Source organism: Schistocerca americana, chromosome 4 (genome assembly GCF_021461395.2).
Source record: "Schistocerca americana isolate TAMUIC-IGC-003095 chromosome 4, iqSchAmer2.1, whole genome shotgun sequence".
NCBI lineage: Eukaryota > Metazoa > Arthropoda > Insecta > Orthoptera > Acrididae > Schistocerca > Schistocerca americana.
Genome location: NC_060122.1, coordinates 593,280,325 through 593,305,589, shown reverse-complemented (window position 1 = coordinate 593,305,589; position 25,265 = coordinate 593,280,325). Strand labels below are relative to the sequence as shown.

Genomic DNA, 25,265 nt, shown 5'->3' with positions numbered 1-25,265 from the left:
CATTCGCAACCGTCTCCATGAAGCTGGGCTACGGTCCCGCACACCGTTAGGCCGTCTTCCGCTCACGCCCCAACATCGTGCAGCCCGCCTCCAGTGGTGTCGCGACAGGCGTGAATGGAGGGACGAATGGAGACGTGTCGTCTTCAGCGATGAGAGTCGCTTCTGCCTTGGTGCCAATGATGGTCGTATGCGTGTTTGGCGCCGTGCAGGTGAGCGCCACAATCAGGACTGCATACGACCGAGGCACACAGGGCCAACACCCGGCATCATGGTGTGGGGAGCGATCTCCTACACTGGCCGTACACCACTGGTGATCGTCGAGGGGACACTGAATAGTGCACGGTACATCCAAACCGTCATCGAACCCATCGTTCTACCATTCCTAGACCGGCAAGGGAACTTGCTGTTCCAACAGGACAATGCACGTCCGCATGTATCCCGTGCCACCCAACGTGCTCTAGAAGGTGTAAGTCAACTACCCTGGCCAGCAAGATCTCCGGATCTGTCCCCCATTGAGCATGTTTGGGACTGGATGAAGCGTCGTCTCACGCGGTCTGCACGTCCAGCACGAACGCTGGTCCAACTGAGGCGCCAGGTGGAAATGGCATGGCAAGCCGTTCCACAGGACTACATCCAGCATCTCTACGATCGTCTCCATGGGAGAATAGCAGCCTGCATTGCTGCGAAAGGTGGATATACACTGTACTAGTGCCGACATTGTGCATGCTCTGTTGCCTGTGGCTATGTGCCTGTGGTTCTGTCAGTGTGATCATGTGATGTATCTGACCCCAGGAATGTGTCAATAAAATTTCCCCTTCCTGGGACAATGAATTCACGGTGTTCTTATTTCAATTTCCAGGAGTGTATATTCTCTTGATTCTTCAACTGGACCATTTAATCCTATTTTTGCTGGTATATTTAGATAGTGATTGTGAAAACTACTTGCAGCTTGTTAATAGTCACAACATTGTAATTTAGTTTAACTGTTATGATATCTTATACACTGACTAGCTGCCCTCTCTCTGTAATATCACACGTGTCAAAAAGCTTCATCCTGTTTCTCAGGACTATACCTTGCACATGAATGAAGATACAAACGGCGGATGGTTTTGAATTTACACATCAAAACTAGAAGTTTACCTTGGCGCAGGTTGTAAGTTGCCGGTTCATGTGGTTGCTGAGTCGTGTGTTTCTGGCGTTGCACCACTGGCCTTCAGGGTCGCCTGACATCACAGGATATTTTTTCGTGGCAGTTTGTGAAAGACTCCAGCTACGTGCCTTCACTTTCAACAACTCTGGGTGAACTACAGCTAATGCCGTAACACTAAACATGCTGGCAGAAAAATGGGACGGGTCTGACTAGCATCTGCATGTTTGTCGTGCGTCCGATGCAGACCAGGTGGACATTTGTGAAAAGTAAATGACAACTTCGATCTTCTTTGCTTATCTTTTTCCTTGTCTATATTCTGTGCCTCTGTCGTCACTCCCCTGCCTCCTCCCCCCCCCCCCCCTTCCGCACAACTTTTGTATCCCGTCTGTCTATGTCTAGTGTTATCCATGTGAAAGTGTGAGAACATTTAAAAACTGTTTGTAATTCGTGTAACTGAGGCGGAACATGGATACCAGCCCGGTATTTACGTAGTCGGATGTGGGAAACCGCTTAAAAAACCACATCGTGTCTGGCAGGTACAAGGGCCCTAGTCATTAATTCGTCGGACGGATTCGACCCGGGGAGGGCGCGCCTCTACTAACACTGGAAGTGGCGTGGTAGCGCGCGAGGGTTCTCCGGACGGGTAAGTAATAATTTTCATCCTAAACATAACCGGGAAAAATACCCGAAGATTTATACCCATGGATTTATCTGATGGTTCTACACATGTAGTGTGCAGATTACTGAATAGGTCGCTGAAAGTCATTGACTGAGTGCAAAATGACTTCATTAATTCAATATTACGCATTTCGGCGTTTGCTATCGTCAGATGTCTGTTAAAATAAAATATATCAACCTAACTACACGTCAAATAAAAATGAGTCACAAAGCTAACATAGGCATACAGTTCATTTGATGTGTAGTTACATGATTTATTTTATTTCAACAGATATCTGATGATGGCAAACCTTAAACCGCTTAATACTAGGTTAATGGCGTGATTCTGCATTCAGTCAATGACTTTTATCTCAGCGATCTATTCAGCAATCTTCAGGCTACGGATATTTTGCAACATGCTCGCATGCCTCCACCGTGACTTTATGTCAAGGCTATGTTATTTGCTAATGGTTCTTTTGAAAATAAAAGTGTTTTAGTCGTTTGCGCAAGTTAAATTTAACCCAAGATACTACGTTCATTCATGTAGAAGACACGGTCTTGGGATATCGGATGAATCTTTTTGAAACACGCTTTACTGTACCGAAGAATGAACTGAAACTGTAAAACTGTACGTGTAATAAGAGAAAATCAGTTTAGTAAACGCATCACTTTGTCGAAGGCCACCTGTAAAGGTAGTTATCAACATGCAAACTAGGACATGCAGTCGGAAAAATCTTGACATTGGCCGCGGAAGAAAGCGGATTCAAGAGACGCGGCTTTAGGAAAAGCTGGGGCACACTAATTTGAGTATTGCTAATAATACACAAATTTGGGAGAATATGGGTTAGAACTCATTTTTTATCGTAGACTTGGAGAAGATAATTGATAATTTGGAATGGAAAAATGTTTTACATTCTAGGACACCGTGATATTTTAAACCGTTGCAGTTATGTGCAGAAGAGAGGGGTGATCAGCACTAACAGAGCACTACAAGGTGCAAAAATCAGGAAACATGTAAGGCAGCGTTGCTTATTCTTCCCCCGATACTTAATTTACGTACTGAAAAGGCAATGAGAGAAGTATACAGTATACGGATTGCACAATGCTAAAGGGCTTTCCACCAAAAGAAATGGCTGGTACATCCAAACATACAAATCCTGTGACCAGGTTCAAATGGTTCAAATGGCTCTGAGCACTATGGGACTCAACTGCTGAGGTCATTAGTCCCCCAGAACTTAGAACTAGTTAAACCTAACTAACCTAAGGACAGCACACACATCCATGCCCGAGGCAGGATTCGAACCTGCGACCATAGCGGTCTCGCGGTTCCAGACTGCAGCGCCAGAACCGCGCGGCCACTTCGGCCGGCCTGTGACCAGGAAAAGGTTCTTTATAAGCTATGTTCGGAGCACAGTAGACAGGTTAGTTGAGACTGAAAGGATAAGAAGGTTTTGAAATTTGATGTTACAGGCGGCTGCGGAATATAAGATGGATTGATCGAGTAGGAAATGAAGACGACCTGCAACGAGCCATTGAGAATACATTTTCCCACCTGAGGGACACTGTCTTATGGAAGGTACCTCCAGTACTGGACTATGCGCTTTGCGCGCTTCAATTAAGTTTGAGAAATATGCCATCTGACCCGGACATGCTTTAGCAGAGGAGACAGACGAAATTTGTCCCATCTAGGAAAACAGGATCTCTGTAGGCGTAGCGAAGTCAACCCTCCTAGGGGAACAAAACCTGATATCAGCATCCCATTATCCATAAAACCTTTTTAAGGTTCTAAAATCTGAAACGAAGTGTCAGAACTCGGATGGAGCACCAGAATATCAAGAATGGATAAAAAAATCTAATGAGGAAGTAAGACACAGAATATGTACAAAGGAAAACAATGACAGACAGGATCGAAAGAAAATCATTGAATCATTGAACTGGTTTGGACATTTGTTGAAAATGACAGATTATTGGCGGCCAAAGAAAATTTTTGAATGGAAACCACCTGGCTGACGGAAACCCGGCAGAGCACGATGTCCTTGGAAACACCAGATCAACGAAATAATGCGGCATTGTGGTATTTTGCGGCATTGTGGTATATGCAGGAGGACGCTCTGAACTGAGAGACTTGCGTAAAGGTAGCAAGAGTACACCAAAATCTTGTTATTAATTCATCTTTATATTAATTGATGCTGTATAATAATAAAGATTATAATGAATCTACGACAGTTAGTGAAAGGGTCGACACACTACGACATGAGCTGTGGCTGAAATACGTAGGTGAATTGATGGTGAAAGGAAATAAACACAGGGGCAAATCTATATAAAAATTTATAATACAGACAGTTGATGGTGTACAATGCAGCAGTTGAAATGAGACAAGCGGGAGGTCTGGAGACCTGTATCAAACCAAGGTACATGTTGCAATAGTATAAACTTGCCACAACGTACTAGTCTATACTACTGCTTTTCCATTATACAGAGTGGTCCGAAACAGTCTGCAAAACTTGGAAGGGTACTGCAGGATAGGTTGTGCTGAGTTATATCTGTTAAGAGAAAAATTCATATGTTGCACCGTTTCTGATTTAGTTAGTACTGAAGTTAGCCAATAAATTCAAGCAGTTTGCCAGAGACGGTTCTTCGTTTGGTTTCCTCAAACCGAACAAGAGAGAGAGCGATACAGAAATATGGCTTAGGACCATAACAAGGATCGAACTCGCCACCGTCCCAATGGTTTCCCGTGTTTTTTTTTCAGATACACAAGTGAAGAAAGCGTTTGGCGATACCGCCTCTGGAAGGCTGCTTGGATTTGCGCAGCCAACGACCTGACTGGTTGACTTCAATGCTAGTTAAATTGGAAACGGCAAAAGGCATCGAATTTTTTTCTTAAAAGTTATTTCTCTGCGCAGCCTACACTGCTACACCCTTAGAAGCTCTTCAGACTCTTTCTGACCACCTAGTATATTCATTTTGTTTTAAAATTAATTAGTTTCATGTTACCTCATTGTTATGTCTGTAATTCATCCAAAATCTTTGGAACATTTTACATCTTCTCATTATAAGACGTGCAAAGTACTGTTATCCTCACTTGTGTAGCGACCAACACGTGTGCGCTATGGCAACAAACAGCAAGTGTATTCTTCGTACATGCAGTAAGTGTAGCTATTAAACATGTAAGTGTTGTAAATTAACGCTACCGAAAGACTGCATATAGCTCTGCCACATTCCTGTCTGCCAAACAGACCTCCATGTTCATGTCACAACTAAGTTCCACGTTGTAGAAACATTTCAATCCACCAGATGGTGATGGCATTATCACTGAAATGAGTTGTAGTGATTAAAATTAGAATAAAAGTGACCACTACGATAAATTGACGATTTTGGTGCGCAGCCTAACATTTCGTGATCTACTGATGACTGATTTACGTATCTGTTCGCAATAGGACTTTGTTGAATTTGTGGATGATCAGGTAATGATCATTACTGAAGCGGTGTATTCAATTTTTGATATAACTGCCATAGCATTCAGATACCAGCAATCTTCAGTACACCCACTACAGCGTAGAAAATGTCAAGGCTGTGGAAACATGGGGGTTGCAATCGCAAGACTGAAATGCTTGCTGTTAGTATCAAACAAGAAGAGGTTACAGCACCACTTGTTCAAGCTTCGATCTATCGCTTTTTGAGTACGCAACCTGACAAATTGTTGTGCTTTTTGCCCAAAAGTTCATCCGTGTAACGGTAGAAACCTGAGACTCCTGAGCAGCATTAACGCCCACCAAAGAAAAGAAACGCCTTTCAAAGAAACTGTACGTAATTTCTAATATTTATTATAGCCGACAACACTCGTTACTTTGTGTTATAAACACTGTCTTAGATGTCCATGTAACAGACATTAGCAACAATGAGACCTACATATGGATTCCCAGTTTTTTATTCTGCCAGACATCAAAGCTACAAACAGCTGTCAGTGTGCATGATGAGTTTCAAAAATGTTCAAATGGCTCTGAGCACTATGGGACTTAACATCGGAGGTCATCAGTCCCCTAGAACTACTTAAGCCTAACTAACCTAAGGACATCACACACATACATGTCCGAGGCAGGATTCGAACCTGCGACCGTAGCAGTCGCGCGGCTCCGGACTGAAGCGCCTAGAACCGCTCGGCCACCGCGGCCGGCATGATGAGTTTGATGGGACGAAACGATAAACAGATTTTATATGACCCCGCCGATTATTCCAAGTATTTCCTTACCAGTGATACGAGCTACAAATAGCGTGAAAAATTTCACGGAGTCATGATCATACAAGGATCATTCACGGCTCCTGCATCCGGCAAAACTATTTCTCGAAGTAAAACTATTCAGTTAATTTTCAATTCTAAAACCAATATATAAGGTAATCACGAGCAAACTTCAAACAATTTTAGTAGGAAAAAAGTTGACGTTCTGAGGACAGAGTTATCAACAACAGAAACCACATCTTCACGCTGATACAAATTTTCGAAGGAGTGTCCGAATCAGACAGCAGTCTACTATCAATGCTATCTAGCCAGGCTATTGGCCAAAGCGTTTCATTCGATTCACCGACCTATAAATCCATGTTAATCATAAGTCGAACGAACTTGGGTGTAACGCTGTTAGAATGGAATACAATTTAGGTAACGATTCTTGATACCCTAAACAATAATAACTTACATCGAATATGATGACGTAGGTCACATTCGGTAGCCAATCAGTTCATTGGTCTACATCAGTATTTAATTTGTTCGTTATACTTGGAAACAAATGCCTACAGAGAGCTTCGAGCAAGAAATAATTGAAATTCGAGAGGACCGTTCTGTAGTTTGTTATAACCCAAACATGTTTCAGCACTTTTCGTGCTATCTTCAGAGGGTTTGTTTGCTTGAAGAAGTTAGCTCAAAAAATGCTGCATAAGGCGGAATTCCTCTCTAGTTTTACTTAGGAATCACGGGAATAAGAAGAATTGAAACAGTCACAAGTTTGTTATTAAGAAAGAACTAAATTTTCAAACCGAAATTCCGTGGTCTTGCAATATCTGATTATTTTGCAAAAACTACTTCTCAGATTTTGCCCCGATATGTGCAAAAAACAAATTTATTGCTAAATTATGTACACGATCGGGAAAACTCCTCTCCACCGGAACAGGTCTTGCAAGGCTCAACGGTACCGACCGGCCGCCCTGTCATCCTCAGCCCGCAGGTGTCACTGGATGCGGATATGGAGCGGCATGTGGTCAGCACACCGCTCTCCCGGCCGAATGTCGGTTTACGAGGCCGGAGCCGCTACTTCACAATCAAGTAACTCCTCAGTTTGCCTCGCAAGGGCTGAGTGCACCCCGCTTGCCAACAACGCTTGGCAGACTGGTTGGTCACCCATCCAAGTGCTAGCCCAGCCCGACAGCGCATAATTTCGGTGATCTGACAGGAACCGGTACTACTACTGCGGCAAGGCCGTTGGCACACGATCAGGAAACTGGTTTGAAAACAAAAAGCAGCGCTGGAAATCTTTAGCTCAGAGTGAAATGTTGTCATGCACACTTACAGAAATTATTATTTTGAACCACGCTATCTTGTATTTGGATTCCAAAGCTTCTTATAAGTAGGTGTGAAACTGACAGCCAGCAGAGCAAAAAATTTTATTCAACCTCTCACGTATATACTTCCAGGCTGTCTTTTTCTTTGCATTCCCAATCCTTTTCTAATGTACGTGTTTTGAAGACCTAATCGTGCTCTATACAAGGCACATTTGCCTAATATCGTGTAGGGCCCCTGCGAGCAAGCAGAAGTGCCACAACACGAGGAGGCATGGACTTGAGGAATGTCTGTAGTAGTTCTGAAGGGAATTGACACCATGAATCTTGCAGGGTTGTCTATAAATCTGTAAGAATACAAGGGAGTGGAGATGTCTTCTGAACAGCACGTTGCAAGGCACCCCAGGTATGCTCAATAATATTCATGTCTGGGGGGTTTCGAGGCCAGCGGAAGTGTTTAAACCCACAAGAATGTTCCTGGAGTCACTCTATAGCAATTCTGGACGTATGGGATATCGCATTGTCCTGCTGGAATTGCTCATGTCCGTCGGAATGCACAATGGACATGAATAGATGCAGGTGATCAGACAGGAGGCTTACGTACGTGTCACCTGTCAGAGCTGTATATAGACGTATCAGGGGTCCCATATCACTCGAACTGCACACGCCCCACACCATTAGAGAGCCTCCACTAGTCTGAACAGTCCCCTGCTGACATGCAGGGTCCATGGATTCATGAGGTTGTCTCCCTACCTGTACACGTCCATCCGCTCGATACAATCTGAAACGAGACTAGTCCGACCAAACAACATGTTTCCAATCATCAACAGTCCAATGTCCGTGTTGACGGGCCCAGCTGAGGCGTAAAGCTTCGTGTCGTGCAGTCATCAAGGGTACACGAGTGGGCCTTCAATGGGTATCAACATGGGCGTGCTTCTCCTAACGTCATAATCAATAGCATCATTTATTACGGGAACGGACTGCATGAAATATTCTAGTGATAGTAAAGGGGTGATCAAAATGAAGCTGGCCGAAAATTGAGCTACTAAATCAATTCAATTTACGCAAACGGCTGATCTGTTTTGGGAATTTTCTGCTACATAACGACGCACACTCTGTTAGCTCACATACCAGCTCAGTTTGAAGAAAACAGCTGAAGAAATGAAATCTGCCGATCAAAATGTCTCGATACCACTTCATTTACAGCATACCACCAAAACTCTACACGCGAAGATCGATTTGAAAATTTTATCTCCTGCACAACTGAAAATTTGTAAGAATAATTATATAGACAGTTTTTTACAATTTGAATTCCCACTTACACAGCTAATCGGCATTGCGATTTTTGTCGGGCTTTTCTCATGTTGTACGTTTTTTGCTATCTCGACACGTTTTGAATAATTTTTTAACAAGCTCTTTGTTGTTAGTACTACGTTGACTCGAAGTAACGCAAACACTTTATGGTTCTTTTGTAATTCTCAGCAACTCTGTAGGCGTATACCACCAAATCGATGTCGAAATATCGATAATGCCAGATATGGTTGAATTCAGTTTTGAATATGGATGGAAGTCTGTGAAGAGTCATTTCCGTCCTGCCAGCGTTTGATGCTCAGGTACCCGTCACAACAAATCAGGTATATTAGTTTTGTAACTTAGCATTTGTCTAAATTTCCCTCAGGTTCAATAAACAAGAGAAAATTTGACAAACACCATCCGAACGAAGCCAAAATGAGCGTAAGAAGAGCAGTGTCATAAGAGTTCAATGAATTCGGAAGTAAAACTTTACCATCGATGTGACGAAAGATCCTAAGAAGTTTTCGTCATACATAAAGTCAACAAACGAACTGGAACTATGTATTCACTCAGTGCCCATACTGGCTCTGAAACAGAAGATGACAAAGGTCAAAATACTGGATTCGCTCTTCCGAGATAGTTTCACACTGAAAGATCGTGTTACTGTTGCTCCCTTCAATAGTAGCACGAACGTCGACCGATATCAGTGATCGTGGAATGGAAAATAGGTTAAACTCTATCAACAGTGGGAACTCGCATGGACCGAATAAGGTACCTGTGAGATAAACTCGCTCCCTTCTGGAAGTATCGTAGGTCACTGGAGCAACGAAGGACACCTAGCGACTAGAAAGAAAAGAAAAAGTAGCAGTTCATTTCCTTTTTGATAAAGGTTATTCGGAGAGATGCTCATAAGTTACAATACGGTCCGGTCACATTAATGTGACCACCGCCTATGTTCGACGTTAGCGTGCAATAACGACTCATAGATGGCAGCACTGGCTGTGGAGGGTACATAAAATGCGTGGAGGGGCATGGCAAAACGGTGCTATCCAAAACCGGCGCCGAGACGAATGTGGTGCATCACAGGCCATACACGACAGGGGTGACCGACGCTGGGGAAATGTGTACGGGCGAATATACGTATACACGTGCAAGTTTTGAGCGACTGAGCCGCCCAGATGAACCAAGGAGCTACTAGCAGTGACTCCTCTACGAACGTTCAGCGTTCGTTGCTGCGTGTGGTTCTCCGCAGCAGACGTCTGCTTCATGCAAACACACTGCAACCGGGAGGGAGCGTAATGGTCTGGGGAATGTTTTCGTGAAATTCCATGGGTGATCACGTCAGTCAGTAAGCCACAAAGAATCAACATGAGTACGCACCAATCAGTGGGGGCCACGTCCACTCTTATATGCAGTTTGTTTTCCCTCGGCACTATGGCATCTAGCAGCAGGGCGATGCAACATATCACACAGCTTGCAGTGTACGTTCATGATTTGAAGAGCACCACGATTAGTTTACCATGCTGTCCTGGCCAACAGGCTCCCCAAAACTAAAACCCAATCGAGAATCTGTGGGGCCACCTCGATCGGGCTGTTCGCGCCATGGATCAAATGGTTCAAATGGCTCTAAGCACTATGGGACTTAACATCTGAGGTGATGAGTCCCCTAGACTTAGAACTACTTAAACCTAACTAACCTAAGAACATCACATACATCCATACCCGAGGCAGGATTCGAACCTCCGACAGCAGCAGCACCGAGGTTCCGGACTGAAGCGCCTAGAACCGCTCGGCCACAGCAGCCGGCTGCGCCATGGATCCTCAAGCGAGAAACCTAGCCCAGCTGGCCACGGCATTCGAGTCGGCATGACTCCAAATCCCTGTCACTACCATCCAGAACCTCACTACCTCTCTTCTGCACGTGGCGGGCTGCAAAGGACGGTTATTCAGGCTTTTGACAGCTGGTCACCTTAATGCAACTGGATGGGATATATGGCTTGTGTTGCATAATTATACAAATGTTTTATGCTCACGCATTATGACGTTTTTGAAGAACCGAAATGTCTTGTGTAAGAATCAAATGGGTTTTGGCAGTCCGCTTTGATCGCCCATGAGATCCAGAGCGCGAAAGACGAAGGCAGACAGCTTGGTGCCGTGCTCCTTGACTTCCGGAAGACATTCGACACAGCTCCGCACTGTAATTTAATAATTTGTGATTGGATTCAGTACTTCCTAGCAATCAGAACTCCTGTTCTTAACTGGTCATAATGGACAGGTGTAAATTGAATTTGAGGCGTTCTTCAAGGAAGTGGGATAGGACCATTATCGTTTACAAGCTACATATATTGTGTGATATAATGGATAACGTCGGGAGCTCCGTGAGGCTGTTCGTAGACGATATTATTCCCTTTAGGAACTTTGCAATGCCAGAAAACTCTTGCGAAGTGCAGGAAGACCTTTGGGAGATCAGTGACTAGTACAGGGATTGCTACTTTACCTTGAACGTAAATAAGTGTTCGGCATTGCGAATAAACAGGAGAAAGGGACCTACTATTGTTCAATTGCCCTATCAGCAACGCGCCTCGGGAATGACCACATGAAACTGATTGCAGAAGTATCCGATGTCAGGTGGAGATTCATTGTAAGAATCTAAAGGAATGTCCGCCCCCGGTAGCTGAGTTGTCAGCGCGACAGAATGTCACTCCTAAGGGCCCGGGTTCGATTCCCGGCTGGGTCGGAGATTTTCTCTGCTCAGGGACTGGGTGTTGTGTTGTCCTAATCATCATCAATTCATCCCCATCGGCGCGCAAGTCGCCGAAGTGGCGTCAAATCTAAATACTTGCACCCGACGAACGGTCTACCCGACGGGAGGCCCTAGTCACACGTCATTTATTTATCTAAAGGAGTTTTAACTCATTCCCAAATAAGTTACTTAAGTACTGGTAAGGCCGATTCTACATCTACACATATGCTGCGCAAACAACTGTATTGTGCGTGGCGGAGGAAACCTTATACTACTGCAATTCATTTCCTTTTCTGTTCCTCTCGCAAATAGAGCGAGGAGAAAACGGCTGGTCTATATTCCTGAGTACTGTTCGTTACCTGATACCCTTAGTAAATCGGATGAATAGAAGAGGTATAGGAGATCCAAGGAACAGTAGCACATTTCGTAATAGAATCGTTCAATAAGTGTGAGGGAGTTACACTCCAGTGGCAGATGCTACAAGAGAGGCGTTATCGTACTTTAATTCCTCCTACACATGTCTCGAGGAAAGGAACACGACGAGAAAATCAGGGAAATTGGAGGTTATGCGGAGGTTTTCGATAGCCGTTTTTTTTTTCCACCAATCATTCGCGAGCCGAACAGAGAGGAAGTGAACTGATAATGACACCATTTGCACCCTTCGCCACACAGATGTGTCGATGTAAGAAACTCTAGTAATGAAGCAGACTAATACAAAACCTACAGCACCCTTTCTTGGAACCCTAGTTTCATGTGCTTTATGCACTTAACGAAATTTCGAAAAGATTTGTTTTTTACCACCCCATCAATAAAGTCATCCATCCAGAGGTAAATAAATCATAGGGGGAGAATGGAACATTAAAAGAACTTTACGAAGGATAAGTTGCCTAAAGATTGTCTTTCGACAGTTAACTCATGTATTTACGTCACCATACACGATGCACAATAAAAAATGAAAATAATGTGCGTAAACATCAAAGACTCTCATCGGAGTAATTAACGTGGTTAACAGCAGAACGATCTACATTTCTCTTCTCGTCCTAGCTGCTTTCTATCTAGTGGTATCAAAAGCAATCCGCGCAAGTGCACTTTACGAAGTCATTTAGCGAATCGCTAGCTTTCTAAACAAGAGTAACAGTCTTCACTAGTGATTCACCAAGTGAGAGCTGCAGGTCGCTCGATTTTCTTTATGATCTGGAGATATTACTTTGTGCGAATCAGTTCTTGCTATTATCCTGCTTTTATTTCATTCACAGTTTGTTGTTACAGACCCAGGACGCAATGATTTAATTTTTCCCACATTCTTTGATGATTTCCTCGCCAGGAATACACGTGTGATTTCTCTAAGAGGTTCTTTGCGCAAGGATCTTTCAACGTCTTACAACGCGCGGAAGTTCTCCTGTATTAACACAAAACCTCACCGTGGTCTTTAGATTATTTCTCGCATACATTAACATTAGTCAAATCCAGACGCCTAACAGTGGGTAGACATGTTACTTCCAATAATCTTTCAAATGAGTATCTGTAGACGAGTGGAAACGGTTCGTTGTTAACCTATGATGTGTCGACATATGACTGCATCGAGCAAATTCCTTTTGAGTATTGGAGACAAATGCCCATGTGAATGAACATCTGAAAATTTATTGTAATTTTTTTCTTTCAGTAATTCAGTGACTGCCGCATTTTCAAGAGGGAGAGGGAGAGTGGGAGTTCAGTGAAGACAGCAAACATGGAGAGAATAATCTTTATTTGTCGTGTAACTATTCACATAGTGTTATTCATTTGAACATAGAGAGTTAATCAGAAATACTTTCACAAAGAGCTAGAATTCGTCGCACCAAAACAAGAAAAAAGTACATATAAACTTGTGTTTAAAAATCCTTTGTTTTTTAGTTAATAAAAGAATACGAAGTTTTCATTTCAGAAACTTTTAGCTAATGCTAAAATTTCCTCTGCTTATTTCTACATACACATGCATTCACTAGATTGTAGCCTGTCAATCTTTTGAACTGCGACGATCGATATCTATTGGTTTCTCAGGCTTTTTTAACCCGTTGATTAAGGGTCTCTGCATTATGACTGTTTACTGTGTGAAACAGTCGTGTGGCAGATCCAAAGAACTGATTCCAAGGGAACGCGCAACACATGGAACCGCTCCTCCCTAAGACACATGTCATCCAAAGCTTCGCCAACAATTTGACTAACGTGCCGGAACCCATCATGCACAAAGCACGTGTTTACTCCTATTTTCAGGGGCAAAACCTGTACGAAATATGAAAGAATATTCTGAAAGAAGTTCTTGTACACCGCATTTTTAAGGCGTGATGAAAGAATGTACGTTCTTGGCACACAGTTACCTACAATTCCAGCACATGAAATTTTAAATTACTGATGATGTCTATTGCCTGGCCTGAGATGTATCAGAGGATTTTCACCCACCCACAAATACCGGTTGTAAAAACTTGCTCTTCAATTTTTCCACAGGTTGCCTCGTTTTTCAGCAAGGCCGAAGGTATTTTCTTTAATAACGCAAAAACTAAGGACTTACGTTCATCTGATTTCGATTATTTTTCCAATGTAAGGAATTATCCCCAAAGCCGTTGAAATTATTTCTGATATACCCTGGCTATTTCTTTCTTCCGTTCATCCAGGATCTCGCACAGAAGTACGTAACATGTCATATGAACCGAATACTGGTACCCGTAGACTGACAAGTCCTACCACGTCCTATGGGGGGCGGGGGGGGGGGGGGGAAGCCATACCTGGAGCGACATAGCGGTCCTCTTCGTTGTTCTTGAATGGCCGCATTCTGTCGTAATTACTTCTTGTGTTTTTGGGCAGATAAATTTTGCTGTGAGCATACATCTAAGTCCACCGCGACACAATTCTTTCTTCTTTGAAATTGACGGCATGTTTACATACAGGGTAGTTATAATTAAATGCCGCGCGGGGTAGCCGCGCGGCCTTAGGAGCCTTACCACGGTTCGCGGGGCTGCCCCCGTCGGAGGTTCGAATCCTCCCTCAGGCATGGGTGCGTGTGTTGTCCTTAGCATAATTTAGTTTAAGTCAGATTAAGAAGTGTGTAATCTTAGGGATCGATGACCTCAGAAGTTTGGTCCCATAGGAATTTACCACAAATTTACAAAATATAATTAAACTTTCGCTATTTGAGAGGGCCCTCATGAAAAACGAGTGATCGTAGGGCAATGAAACTTTGTGGAGACATTTGTAAAGACATGTGGAAGAAAAGTAATGAATAACATCATTGAAAGAAACGCATTTTAATTTCTACATGAGAAGATAATATTTATTAATTGCATTCTATGTTTGTGTTCCAGGTTACAAACCTTCCTCAATGTGACGACCATCTACATCCATGACTGCCTGGAAGTTTGTACGGATACCATTTCACAGTTGCTTGCAGCATTATCCAACGGTGGTCCACTGAATGACTGAATCTTCAGCTTTCGTGACACAGCCCTTGCACAAACTGAAATTCGCACTGTTGCGTCAAATATTCTCATCCCTGGCAACAGTAACTTCTTCAACAATTCGTGGCGCAACTGGCTGTCGATCTCTCCCAGGAGTAAGTTCCAAATCGCTAGTTAATTCGAACTTCTGTACCACGTTTTTCAACTCCAGTGCGGAAAGAGGACTGAGGACCTCTCCACATTCCTTTAATGCGTCGACACTCGCGATGAGCAGCAGCGCTATAGCTGTTGTTTTGACAGAGCAGCTTTACGAGTAAAGCCTTGCTCACCTTGTAGAGATCCATTTTGACTGTCTGCAACTGTAACGCACACTGATGTTTGTGTTTCAACCCTACGACCCCGTAGCAGTGCCGGCACCTAACTGCAAGTCATGACAGTAACACTACCATCAACGTAAATCTTGTTGCGCACCGTCTGAATACCGTTCCTATAAAGATGGGCACCCACACGGTAAATATTTTTCCGTCTGTTGGTTGGTTGGTTGGTTTGGGGAAGGAGACCAGACAGCGTGGTCATCGGTCTCATCGGATTAGGGAAGGATGGGGAAGGAAGTCAGCCGTGCTCTTTCAGAGGAACCATCCCGGCATTTGCCTGGAGTGATTTAGGGAAATCACGGAAAACCTAAATCAGGATGGCCGGACGCGGGATTGAACCGTCGTCCTCCCGAATGCGATTTCCGTCTGTACTGGCTCGAGTAGCGAAAGTTTAATTACAACCACGCTGTGTAATTACGGAAATAATCTCAAGATAATTGTACCAGTTGTCTATTTGTCTACCTTTGGATCAGACTGCCAAGTCCGAAGACAAAAAAAAATCTGAAGCTGCTGGGAATCTAGGGAGCTCATATTTCGCACCGCTGCTCTTACACGTTCGCGAGGGCTATTTCGAGTTAGTGCAATCCCTGACATCGAACCTGCGAATTCGCTCAATGGCTACTGTCATGTATACTTAGTAAGGAGTGCAAACGCTAAGACACTACTCTGGAATTGATCATACTATCGTCGTGAATACGGTTTCCTTTAAAGATGCACCGCATTTTCCCAGAAGCCTCCCAACAAATCTAAGTCTACTGATTTTACTTTTCGTCTCGTTTCGTATCGTTTCTTAGTATTATCGCAAAATATTTAGACGATGTGACGAGTGTACCAGACGTTAACATCTAGTCTTGTAGCCTGATGATGCTAGTGGGTTGTGTCTCTATATTTACATCAAGTGGGAATATCGTACAAGTATTCTGGTATTTCTTTACGCTCGTTCAACAACGCTACATCTCCGTAGACCAGTGGTTCTCAACCCTGAGGGGTAAAATGAAATTTTCTGAGGTGTAAAAACTTAACTATTTGATTCTATTTCAGTCACGAAACTAAATTGTTTACAAAACATCATTATTCTTTTCACAATTTTGTAAGACTCTAATACCAATTGGCAATGGCCTTGCCGCAGTGGATACACCGGTTCCCGTGAGATCACCGAAGTTAAGCACTGTCGGGCGTGGTCGGCACTTGGATGGGTGACCATCCAAGCCGCCATGCGCTGCTGCCATTTTTCGTGGTGCACTCAGCCTCGTGATGCTAATTGAGGAGCTACTCGACCGATTAGTAGCGGCTTCGGTCAAGAATACCATCATAACGACCGGGAGAGCGGTGTGCTGACCCCACGCCCGTCCTATCCGCATCCTCCTTGAGGATGACACGGCGGTCGGATGGTCCCGGTAGGCCACTCGTAGCCTGAAGACGGAGTGCTAATACTGATTACATTAGTTGTCAATAATTACTTTTTCTCAGTTAGTAGCATTAATGCGACGGAGTTTACAGGTTCCTCAAATAGTACATCCATTACAAGCATATGTTGTGCTTTGTCCTGCAAATTTCTGATAATAAAAGTGAGACATATAAGTAACAAATGCTAAATATCTCAAAAAAAATGTCTTCTCCAAGTTTTAGATAGTATCAGCAGTAGTCCAGAAATTGCTTAATTACTAGCTTCGAAACAGATAAATGAATTAGACACAAAGCATTAACAGCCTCAAGTCGTACAACTGCTCCAGTTCAGAAGTAAGGGGTCCAGCAATCAAGTGACTCATAAGCAGCAAGTATAGTGCACACATTTGAACTTGTTTGATTTTAAATGGGGCTGCAGTCTACAAGTGCCGCAATGGAGGGGAGTAACGCAGGGGAAGTATGTTTCGTAGCAAGTGTCTATCCTCAGTGTGGGTAATTAGCTTTCTTATTTGAAAAGGAATTGTAGGCTGCACTTGCGATGCACTGCACATTGCTTCATCATTCATTCTAAAACACACACACACACACACACGAACATACACACAAAATACTCTCATCTTCCGCCTCTTTCATCATTTTAAAAATAAAAGTGTTCCAAGAAAAGTCTTTCATTCTACAGTTTAGTTACGTGTTAAAGTTGGTGATAATGCGGAAGAAGGGCGGGGGTACTAGCTAAGGTCTGATTGCGCGGTTAATAGTCTAAGAAAGGTGGGGAATCACTGCCGTAAACTTTAGTATCGTCAGCAGACTATCTAGTAGAGCTACCGACACTAGCTTATAAATCTTATATGTACACTGAGGATATCAGAGATCCTATTACGCTTCATAGGGACACACTTGAGATTATTTTCAATGCTGCCACACGTCCGCAGCAATTTACATGCTATGCCAAGGCGATCTGCGCGTAGCGGCAGTAAAGTATGCCTCTAAGTATGATCGTGCGGCGGCCTTTGGGAGTGTGTTCCGTAAAAGGGGCTGTCGGATGCGCGACAAACATTGGGGGGGATCGTCAACTGTGCCCGTGGAAGGACGATGGTTCGACGGCCTGTAGGAGGCCGATCTCTTTGACCTTGGGATTTATCTTTATATGGTCGGTATATTTCATAAACGACGGAATAATTGAGGAGGTGACATGTAAAGACAAACACATCCAGTAAATGCAGTATCTCACTATCAACATGAAACTTGTTTCAGCTTAAAATAATCTACTGCAACGCAGACACCTTTACGTTAGCGCCAAACTGCAGTTCATGTTTGTAAACTGAATCTGCGAAGGAAATATTCCTTTAAAAAGTATATTTAAATACTGACATGTTCTCATTTGCATGAATCATTTGGACATGTTCAGCTCTGAATGATTTTCAGGAGGAAATATCCCTTTTTTGTCAAATAACTTAAACCTTATTGTATAATGCTAGCTATATCATATTATATATTTGTAACAATTTAGTAGTGTATGCGAAATCCTGTTAAAAAAATTATAAACTGACAACTGTAATATTTAAACTACTTTTCAGTGTTTTCCCAAAAGCTCTGATTTTATTGTTACTTCACAACTAAACAATGTAACAATGGCATTACGTTTTATGGGAAACGTTTTCTGATGTATCTGTTACACTTCTTCATCCAATTTGATTCAGCACTATCAAAGTGACGAAATAATAATTATTAATGTGCTTGCTATGTAACATTTTTTTGTGTGTTGTTCCTGGTCAGATGTAAGAGAGGCCATAGGACCCTAATCTGGTAAAGCTAAATAAGCAATAAATAAATGAATAAATAGTATTAGTACCATCAGGGCGCCAATATGATAGTTTACATAAGGGGGGGGGGGGGGGGTTAGACATGGAGGATTCTTAATATTTTGGAAGACAAATGGCGACTCGTAAATAGTCATAAAATAGTTCTAAAAACACCTGACTACACAACATTTTTCCCTTCCCTGAGAGCTGAGAGAGGTTAGAGTGGGGTGGGGGTGGGGAGGGTGGCTTTCCTTTGCGCCCGGTATGAGCACCCCTGCTACTATGCAATATGATTCCGAGGAAGCAGAGAAACACTAACTGATGCTAACAGCAGCCTTGCGCGGGAATGTCTGGCTGTGACGAACGGAAATCACGTGACTTCAACCAGCGCCTCGCATTGGTCGTAATGAACTAGCTCTTCTTCGCGCGAAATCTGTACATTGGCAAGTTCGTGTACGCCATGAACAACGTATGTTCAAAGGCTTGTATATTGGGACATGTTCGAATCTGCTTAAATTGCGTGATTTATTTAGATTCCGCTTATCCTTTTTGTGTACCGTTTCGGTTTCCTCTCTCTCTCTTTTTAATTGTGAACATTTTCGCATTTGCGAGTCACCTCAGTTGCGAACTCTGTTGGTTAATTGAAAGATTTTCCTATGAAAGGCGTTTCAGCGCGGAACCGCGCTGCTGCTGCGGTCGCAGACTCGAATCCTGCCTCGGGCATGGATGTGTGTGATGTCCTTAGGTTAGTTAGGTTTAAGTAATTCTAAGTCTAGGGGACTGATGACCTCAGACGTTAAGTCCCATAGTGCTTAGAGCCATTTGAACCTATGACAGATTTAAGATTATCGGATAGTGTGTCTGTCTGAAGCGCAATTTTAGTTCCATCCGGCGCTTGGGCAGTGGTGACGTTTTTGGATAATATCACTGTGGTGGTTATGTAGAGAATATTTGTACAATTATTCCATGTTAGTACGGCTGACTCATTTGATTATCATTGTAATACTTGCGACTTTTAACTGTGGTAAGGCTTCACTTGTGTATACAGAGATATTGTAACTGATGCGTTAAAACTGTAGCTGGAGGAGCCTTACCTGAGTAACTGAGTGACAGTTTCATTAGTTACACTTGTGTTTCAATTAATCTTAATCGTTGTAAAGTCCAAGTTCCTGTCTCAGTGATTTGCCAAATTAATAAAGAATTATTCTGTTTCATTAATCACTGATTATCTTATTACTATTAAGATTAAATATGTGTTACTTAAATTGCTATCGATATGTACAGGAGGTGCACCTTATATTTATTAATATTTAAATGATTTTTGAGGAATTAATCTTTCCACTCAACGAATGAAATGCTACAATCAGAATCATGGACAAGCAGTTTTTGTTACTGCCTTGAATTTCTTATCACTGGTGTCTTTTCTAAATGCATGATACTTTTGTCAAATACATTGTGTTGAAGAACAATTTTCACTCGTGACTCAACACAGCCGTACCACTTCTTTTACCACTACACTTAGGTTTCTGCCGGACAGTCGCTTTCTAATATTACACATTGGTTTATTTTCTTAAAAATATTGACAGAGCCAATCACACATCTGTGAATACGTAGCTGCGGTAATGGACTCTCGAGTCCGGTATGACCAGTGAGTGAGTGAGTGAACCACATATCTGTGAAGATATTATGTACGATCGTATTCTGATTATCAGTCGAAAGGCTTTCGGAAATCTAGGAAGATAGACAGTCTTCCTGTTCACTTGCAGATAATGTATGACAGATTATTTAAATGAATAGTGCAAGTTACGTTCCACGCGATTGGTTTCTCCTGAATTCGAGCTGATTATGTGAGACAAGTTTCTTTTTCTCCAGGGACGTCATAATGTTTGAGCTTAAAGTATGCTCTAGGATTCTGTAACTGACGTCGGCCTGTTGGTCACCAATTCTGCGTATCCGGTCTTTTAGCCTCTTTGCTAACAACAGTGACCGGATCTTTCTTACAGACATGCGGGATTTATTGGTGCGCAAGAGCTTCCAACCTAGAGAGGAGACTTATTCTTATAAATGATAACAAGTATACATATAATATAAAAAGTATAGCAAATATAGCAATATAGCAAAAAGTATACATACATAATATAAAGTATACATACACTCCTGGAAATGGAAAAAAGAACACATTGACACCGGTGTGTCAGACCCACCATACTTGCTCCGGACACTGCGAGAGGGCTGTACAAGCAATGATCACACGCACGGCACAGCGGACACACCAGGAACCGCGGTGTTGGCCGTCGAATGGCGCTAGCTGCGCAGCATTTGTGCACCGCCGCCGTCAGTGTCAGCCAGTTTGCCGTGGCATACGGAGCTCCATCGCAGTCTTTAACACTGGTAGCATGCCGCGACAGCGTGGACGTGAACCGTATGTGCAGTTGACGGACTTTGAGCGAGGGCGTATAGTGGGCATGCGGGAGGCCGGGTGGACGTACCGCCGAATTGCTCAACACGTGGGGCGTGAGGTCTCCACAGTACATCGATGTTGTCGCCAGTAGTCGGCGGAAGGTGCACGTGCCCGTCGACCTGGTACCGGACCGCAGCGACGCACGGATGCACGCCAAGACCGTAGGATCCTACGCAGTGCCGTAGGGGACCGCACCGCCACTTCCCAGCAAATTAGGGACACTGTTGCTCCTGGGGTATCGGCGACGACCATTCGCAACCGTCTCCATGAAGCTGGGCTACGGTCCCGCACACCGTTAGGCTGTCTTCCGCTCACGCCCCAACATCGTGCAGCCCGCCTCCAGTGGTGTCGCGACAGGCGTGAATGGAGGGACGAATGGAGACATGTCGTCTTCAGCGATGAGAGTCGCTTCTGCCTTGGTGCCAATGATGGTCGTATGCGTGTTTGGCGCCGTGCAGGTGAGCGCCACAATCAGGACTGCATACGACCGAGGCACACAGGGCCAACACCCGGCATCATGGTGTGGGGAGCGATCTCCTACACTGGCCGTACACCACTAGTGATCGTCGAGGGGACACTGAATAGTGCACGGTACATCCAAACCGTCATCGAACCCATCGTTCTACCATTCCTAGACCGGCAAGGGAACTTGCTGTTCCAACAGGACAATGCACGTCCGCATGTATCCCGTGCCACCCAACGTGCTCTAGAAGGTGTAAGTCAACTACCCTGGCCAGCAAGATCTCCGGATCTGTCCCCCATTGAGCATGTTTGGGACTGGATGAAGCGTCGTCTCACGCGGTCTGCACGTCCAGCACGAACGCCGGTCCAACTGAGGCGCCAGGTGGAAATGGCATGGCAAGCCGTTCCACAGGACTACATCCAGCATCTCTACGATCGTCTCCATGGGAGAATAGCAGCCTGCATTGCTGCGAAAGGTGGATATACACTGTACTAGTGCCGACATTGTGCATGCTCTGTTGCCTGTGTCTATGTGCCTGTGGTTCTGTCAGTGTGATCATGTGATGTATCTGACCCCAGGAATGTGTCAATAAAGTTTCCCCTTCCTGGGACAATGAATTCACGGTGTTCTTATTTCAATTTCCAGGAGTGTATAAATGATAACAAGTAGCCACTAGAATACGCAGTGAACGCTGCGGCTGCCGGTGACGTGCGGGGGACTCACCTTGGGCCTCTTCCACACGAACTGGAAGGGCGGCGTCTGGTGGTAGAAGACGGAGGACTGCGTCGCCGGGAAGTCTGGGTCCTCCCACAGTTCGCCGCGCTTCAGGCACGACCGCTTGATGCGCTCGTAGTCCGTCATGGCCCTGAAACAGCAGGTAGCGACATCTGTCATGCGGAGTTTGTAATGGTACTTGAATTACGTAACCATTACGGCACCTCACCTCAACCTCTCGATACCAGCAATATTCTACTGTGTTTCTGTAGAATAGTTAACATATTTCTGTGACAACATTCAGATTTGATTTCATTAATGTAGAGGTACTTTGATACATCGATATGTTTATATTGCAATGATATTATTCTCATGTGTATTCTTTTTTTGTCACTATGATCTTTGACGTACTTGTAACTCTGATTTTTGGGCGTGTAAGAGGTTATTAGGGAGAGTCAAGTCTTGGTCGTCATGTTGAAAAGACGCAAATTGTAATCAGTTTATAAAATGTGAACTTTAACAGTGAGGAAGATATTTTCAAGTATGTTTTATATTGTGAAGTGATGTTTTGTGAGTTATGTGATATTGCAACAAAAGTAATAAAAAAAGAAGTGTAACTTAAATTCGGAGTGCTGATTACTTTTTTACATCACCATTGTGCTAACTTGCAAAAGTTTAATCTTCAAGAATGGTTTATGAAACACATCTATAAAACTTTTGAATATCGCAGAATAACACCTAGGCCTCTTTGCATCCGAGCTTGGAATCATCACCACCACCTAGATTTTCGAGGATTGAGCCACGAGTTCACAACAAGACCAGCGTGGGAAACACGAAAAGATGAGTGCCTAGTTTATCCATTATTTCATGAAATGACTTCATTAACTGTACTCTAATGACACCTGCCGCATAATATAACGTTGTTGTTGCCCGAAAATGCAATATTTAGTAGCATGAGCAACACTACAATCATAATTAATTTTTGACCTTTGTTGTGGTAGGGTTGTCAGAAGCTCCAGACATCGGACTCTCTATGACATACAGTTTATTGTCGCAGTGCAAGAGCAGCAACTACATAACTGCGCAACACATGTGCAGTTTAAAGTTCGTTTATTCTATTACTAGCTGAGTACCCGAACTTGTCCAAGCATGTATTTATTCTAGTCTTCTACTAGCCATAATCCTCCCTCTATCTGACCATCTCTTACTCCCACCTCTCTCTATCCACCTCCTTCTCCCTCCGCCCCCCCCCCCCCCCTTGTCCATCTCCTCTCCCCAACTCTCTGTCCATCTCCCTCTCTCCCCCCCTCTCCACCACCTTCTCTCTCCATGTTATGACCGCTACTCCAATAGCAACTTGCTGGTTATTACCCTCATAATGTTTCTTTCCAGATAAGAAGTATTAGGTTGGTGGATAAGTTCGTAACGTTTTCTCATAAGTTTAATAAACACAACAGACACACAGAACAGAGACTTTAGTCATTAATAATATACTCTCCTACACTATTTACAACAATCTGTAGAAATCACGTTGTTCTGAGGCGAAGAACGCGTCCAGCGATGTTCGGAGCGCATTTTCATCCGGGAAGGAAGTTGCTTGGAGGTTGCTCGATAGAGAGATGAAAAAGATCAGGTGAATAAGGCAGGTGCCAAATGACTTCCTAACCCAATTCTTGTGTTGAGTTTTGTGTTAGTCTAGCAGAATGCGGGTGGGCATCTTCGTGGAGTATCATTACTTCTCGCGGTATTTCTGACCGTTCTTAGATTGCGCCAGTAAGACGTCGCAGTTGTTGACAATAAACGTCAGCAGTGATGATCACACCTCGGGGAAGCAATTCGTAGAACACCACACCTTCGCTGCTCCATCTGATTCATAACATTATTTTTCGTGGACGTGAACAGGTCTTTTTACGTGGAGTTGCTGCTTTGCTTGGGCTCAACCATTCTTTTCTTTTCCTTATGTCTGCAGGAAGACATCGTTACTCGTCACCAATGACGATCCAGGACAGGAAATCTTGCTTGCTAGTATTCGTCGATAAGGCTGTGTGGATTGACTTATGGCTGTAGCCATTGGCTAGAAATGCTGTGCGTAATCTTTTAAGCTCAGGTGTCATGTTTGGAGCATCACTTGAGCGCTGCGCACGGATTGCCAAAGAACGGATGACCGAGTTCTTCTGCGCAGGATGGTGGTAGGATTGGGCGTGCAGATACCTGTCTGTATGTGCAGGATTGCGATATACTCTGTGACCCAGTGTGCCCTCCGTTGTCCTGTATACTTCGCCGTCTAGAAATGGAATTGCACCATTCCTCTCTACTTCGAGCGTGAACTGTATCTTCCCGTGCATGTTGTTCAAATAATCGTGAAACTTGTGTAGCTCCGTTTCACAATGAGACCATATATCGAATGTGTCGTCCACCTATCTGAACCAGCAACGTGGGCGCAAAGGAGTTGAACCAAGGGCAGTTGATTCAAAGGCTTCGATGAATATGCTGGCTGCCAGCGGAGATAGGGGAGACCCCATTGCTACGCCGTCTGTCTGTTCGTAGTATTTTCCCTTCCATGTGAAGTACATTGAAGTCAGGCACAACTCAACCAGGACGCATATGTCTGGCGGGACATGCTCCTGAAGGATTCGGATAGTTTCATCTACCGGCACGTTCGTAAATAGTGACTTCACGTCAAAGCTGACTATGATGTCCATAGATAAAATTGTTTCACCCGTTAGGCGTTCTATAAAGTGCGTCGCGTTCTTCACATAAGAGTCCATCTTGCCAACTAGACGTCTTAATTTTCAGGCTAGATACTTTGCCAGATTGTAAGTAGGCGAATTGATCCCATTCACTATTGACCTCAAAGGATAACTGTCCTTTCGTATCTTTGGAACACCGTAAATTCTAGGAGCGATTAGTGCTCTGGGAGTAAGACCCTTGGCCGTGTCAGCGCCAATTCTCAAGTGCTTAGTCGAGGCCTGCGTCTTTAGAATTATCTTCGCCGTAGGGTCCGCCCTTAGTTCTTTGTAGATGGGATCATTTAATAATTCTTTCATCTTGTCCACGTACTGCACGGTGCCTTAGATGACAGTAGCATTGCCTTTTCTATTGTTAATATCACAATTTCGTCGTTGTCCTTCAGTCCCTTGATAGCTGCCCTTTTCTCTCGGCTAGGGTTGTGTTTCGGTGGCTTGGTATGTAGTAGAACTCAAACGGTTTCCTGCCTAAT

The 25,265-nt window shown here is 43.8% G+C and overlaps 1 protein-coding gene and 1 pseudogene across 1 annotated transcript in view; one reads left to right on the top strand and one right to left on the bottom strand.

Moving 5' to 3' along the window:
- The window catches only part of LOC124612817 (calpain-C), a 461,947-nt gene that overhangs the window by 403,978 nt on the left and 32,704 nt on the right, over positions 1-25,265 (bottom strand). Inside the window, exon 2 of the mRNA XM_047141237.1 lies at positions 22,055-22,196. Within this exon, the coding sequence (XP_046997193.1) occupies positions 22,055-22,192 (138 nt within the window). The 5' untranslated portion in view covers positions 22,193-22,196. The remainder of the gene's footprint in view (positions 1-22,054; positions 22,197-25,265) is intronic.
- Positions 16,309-16,426, top strand: LOC124614479 (annotated as a pseudogene).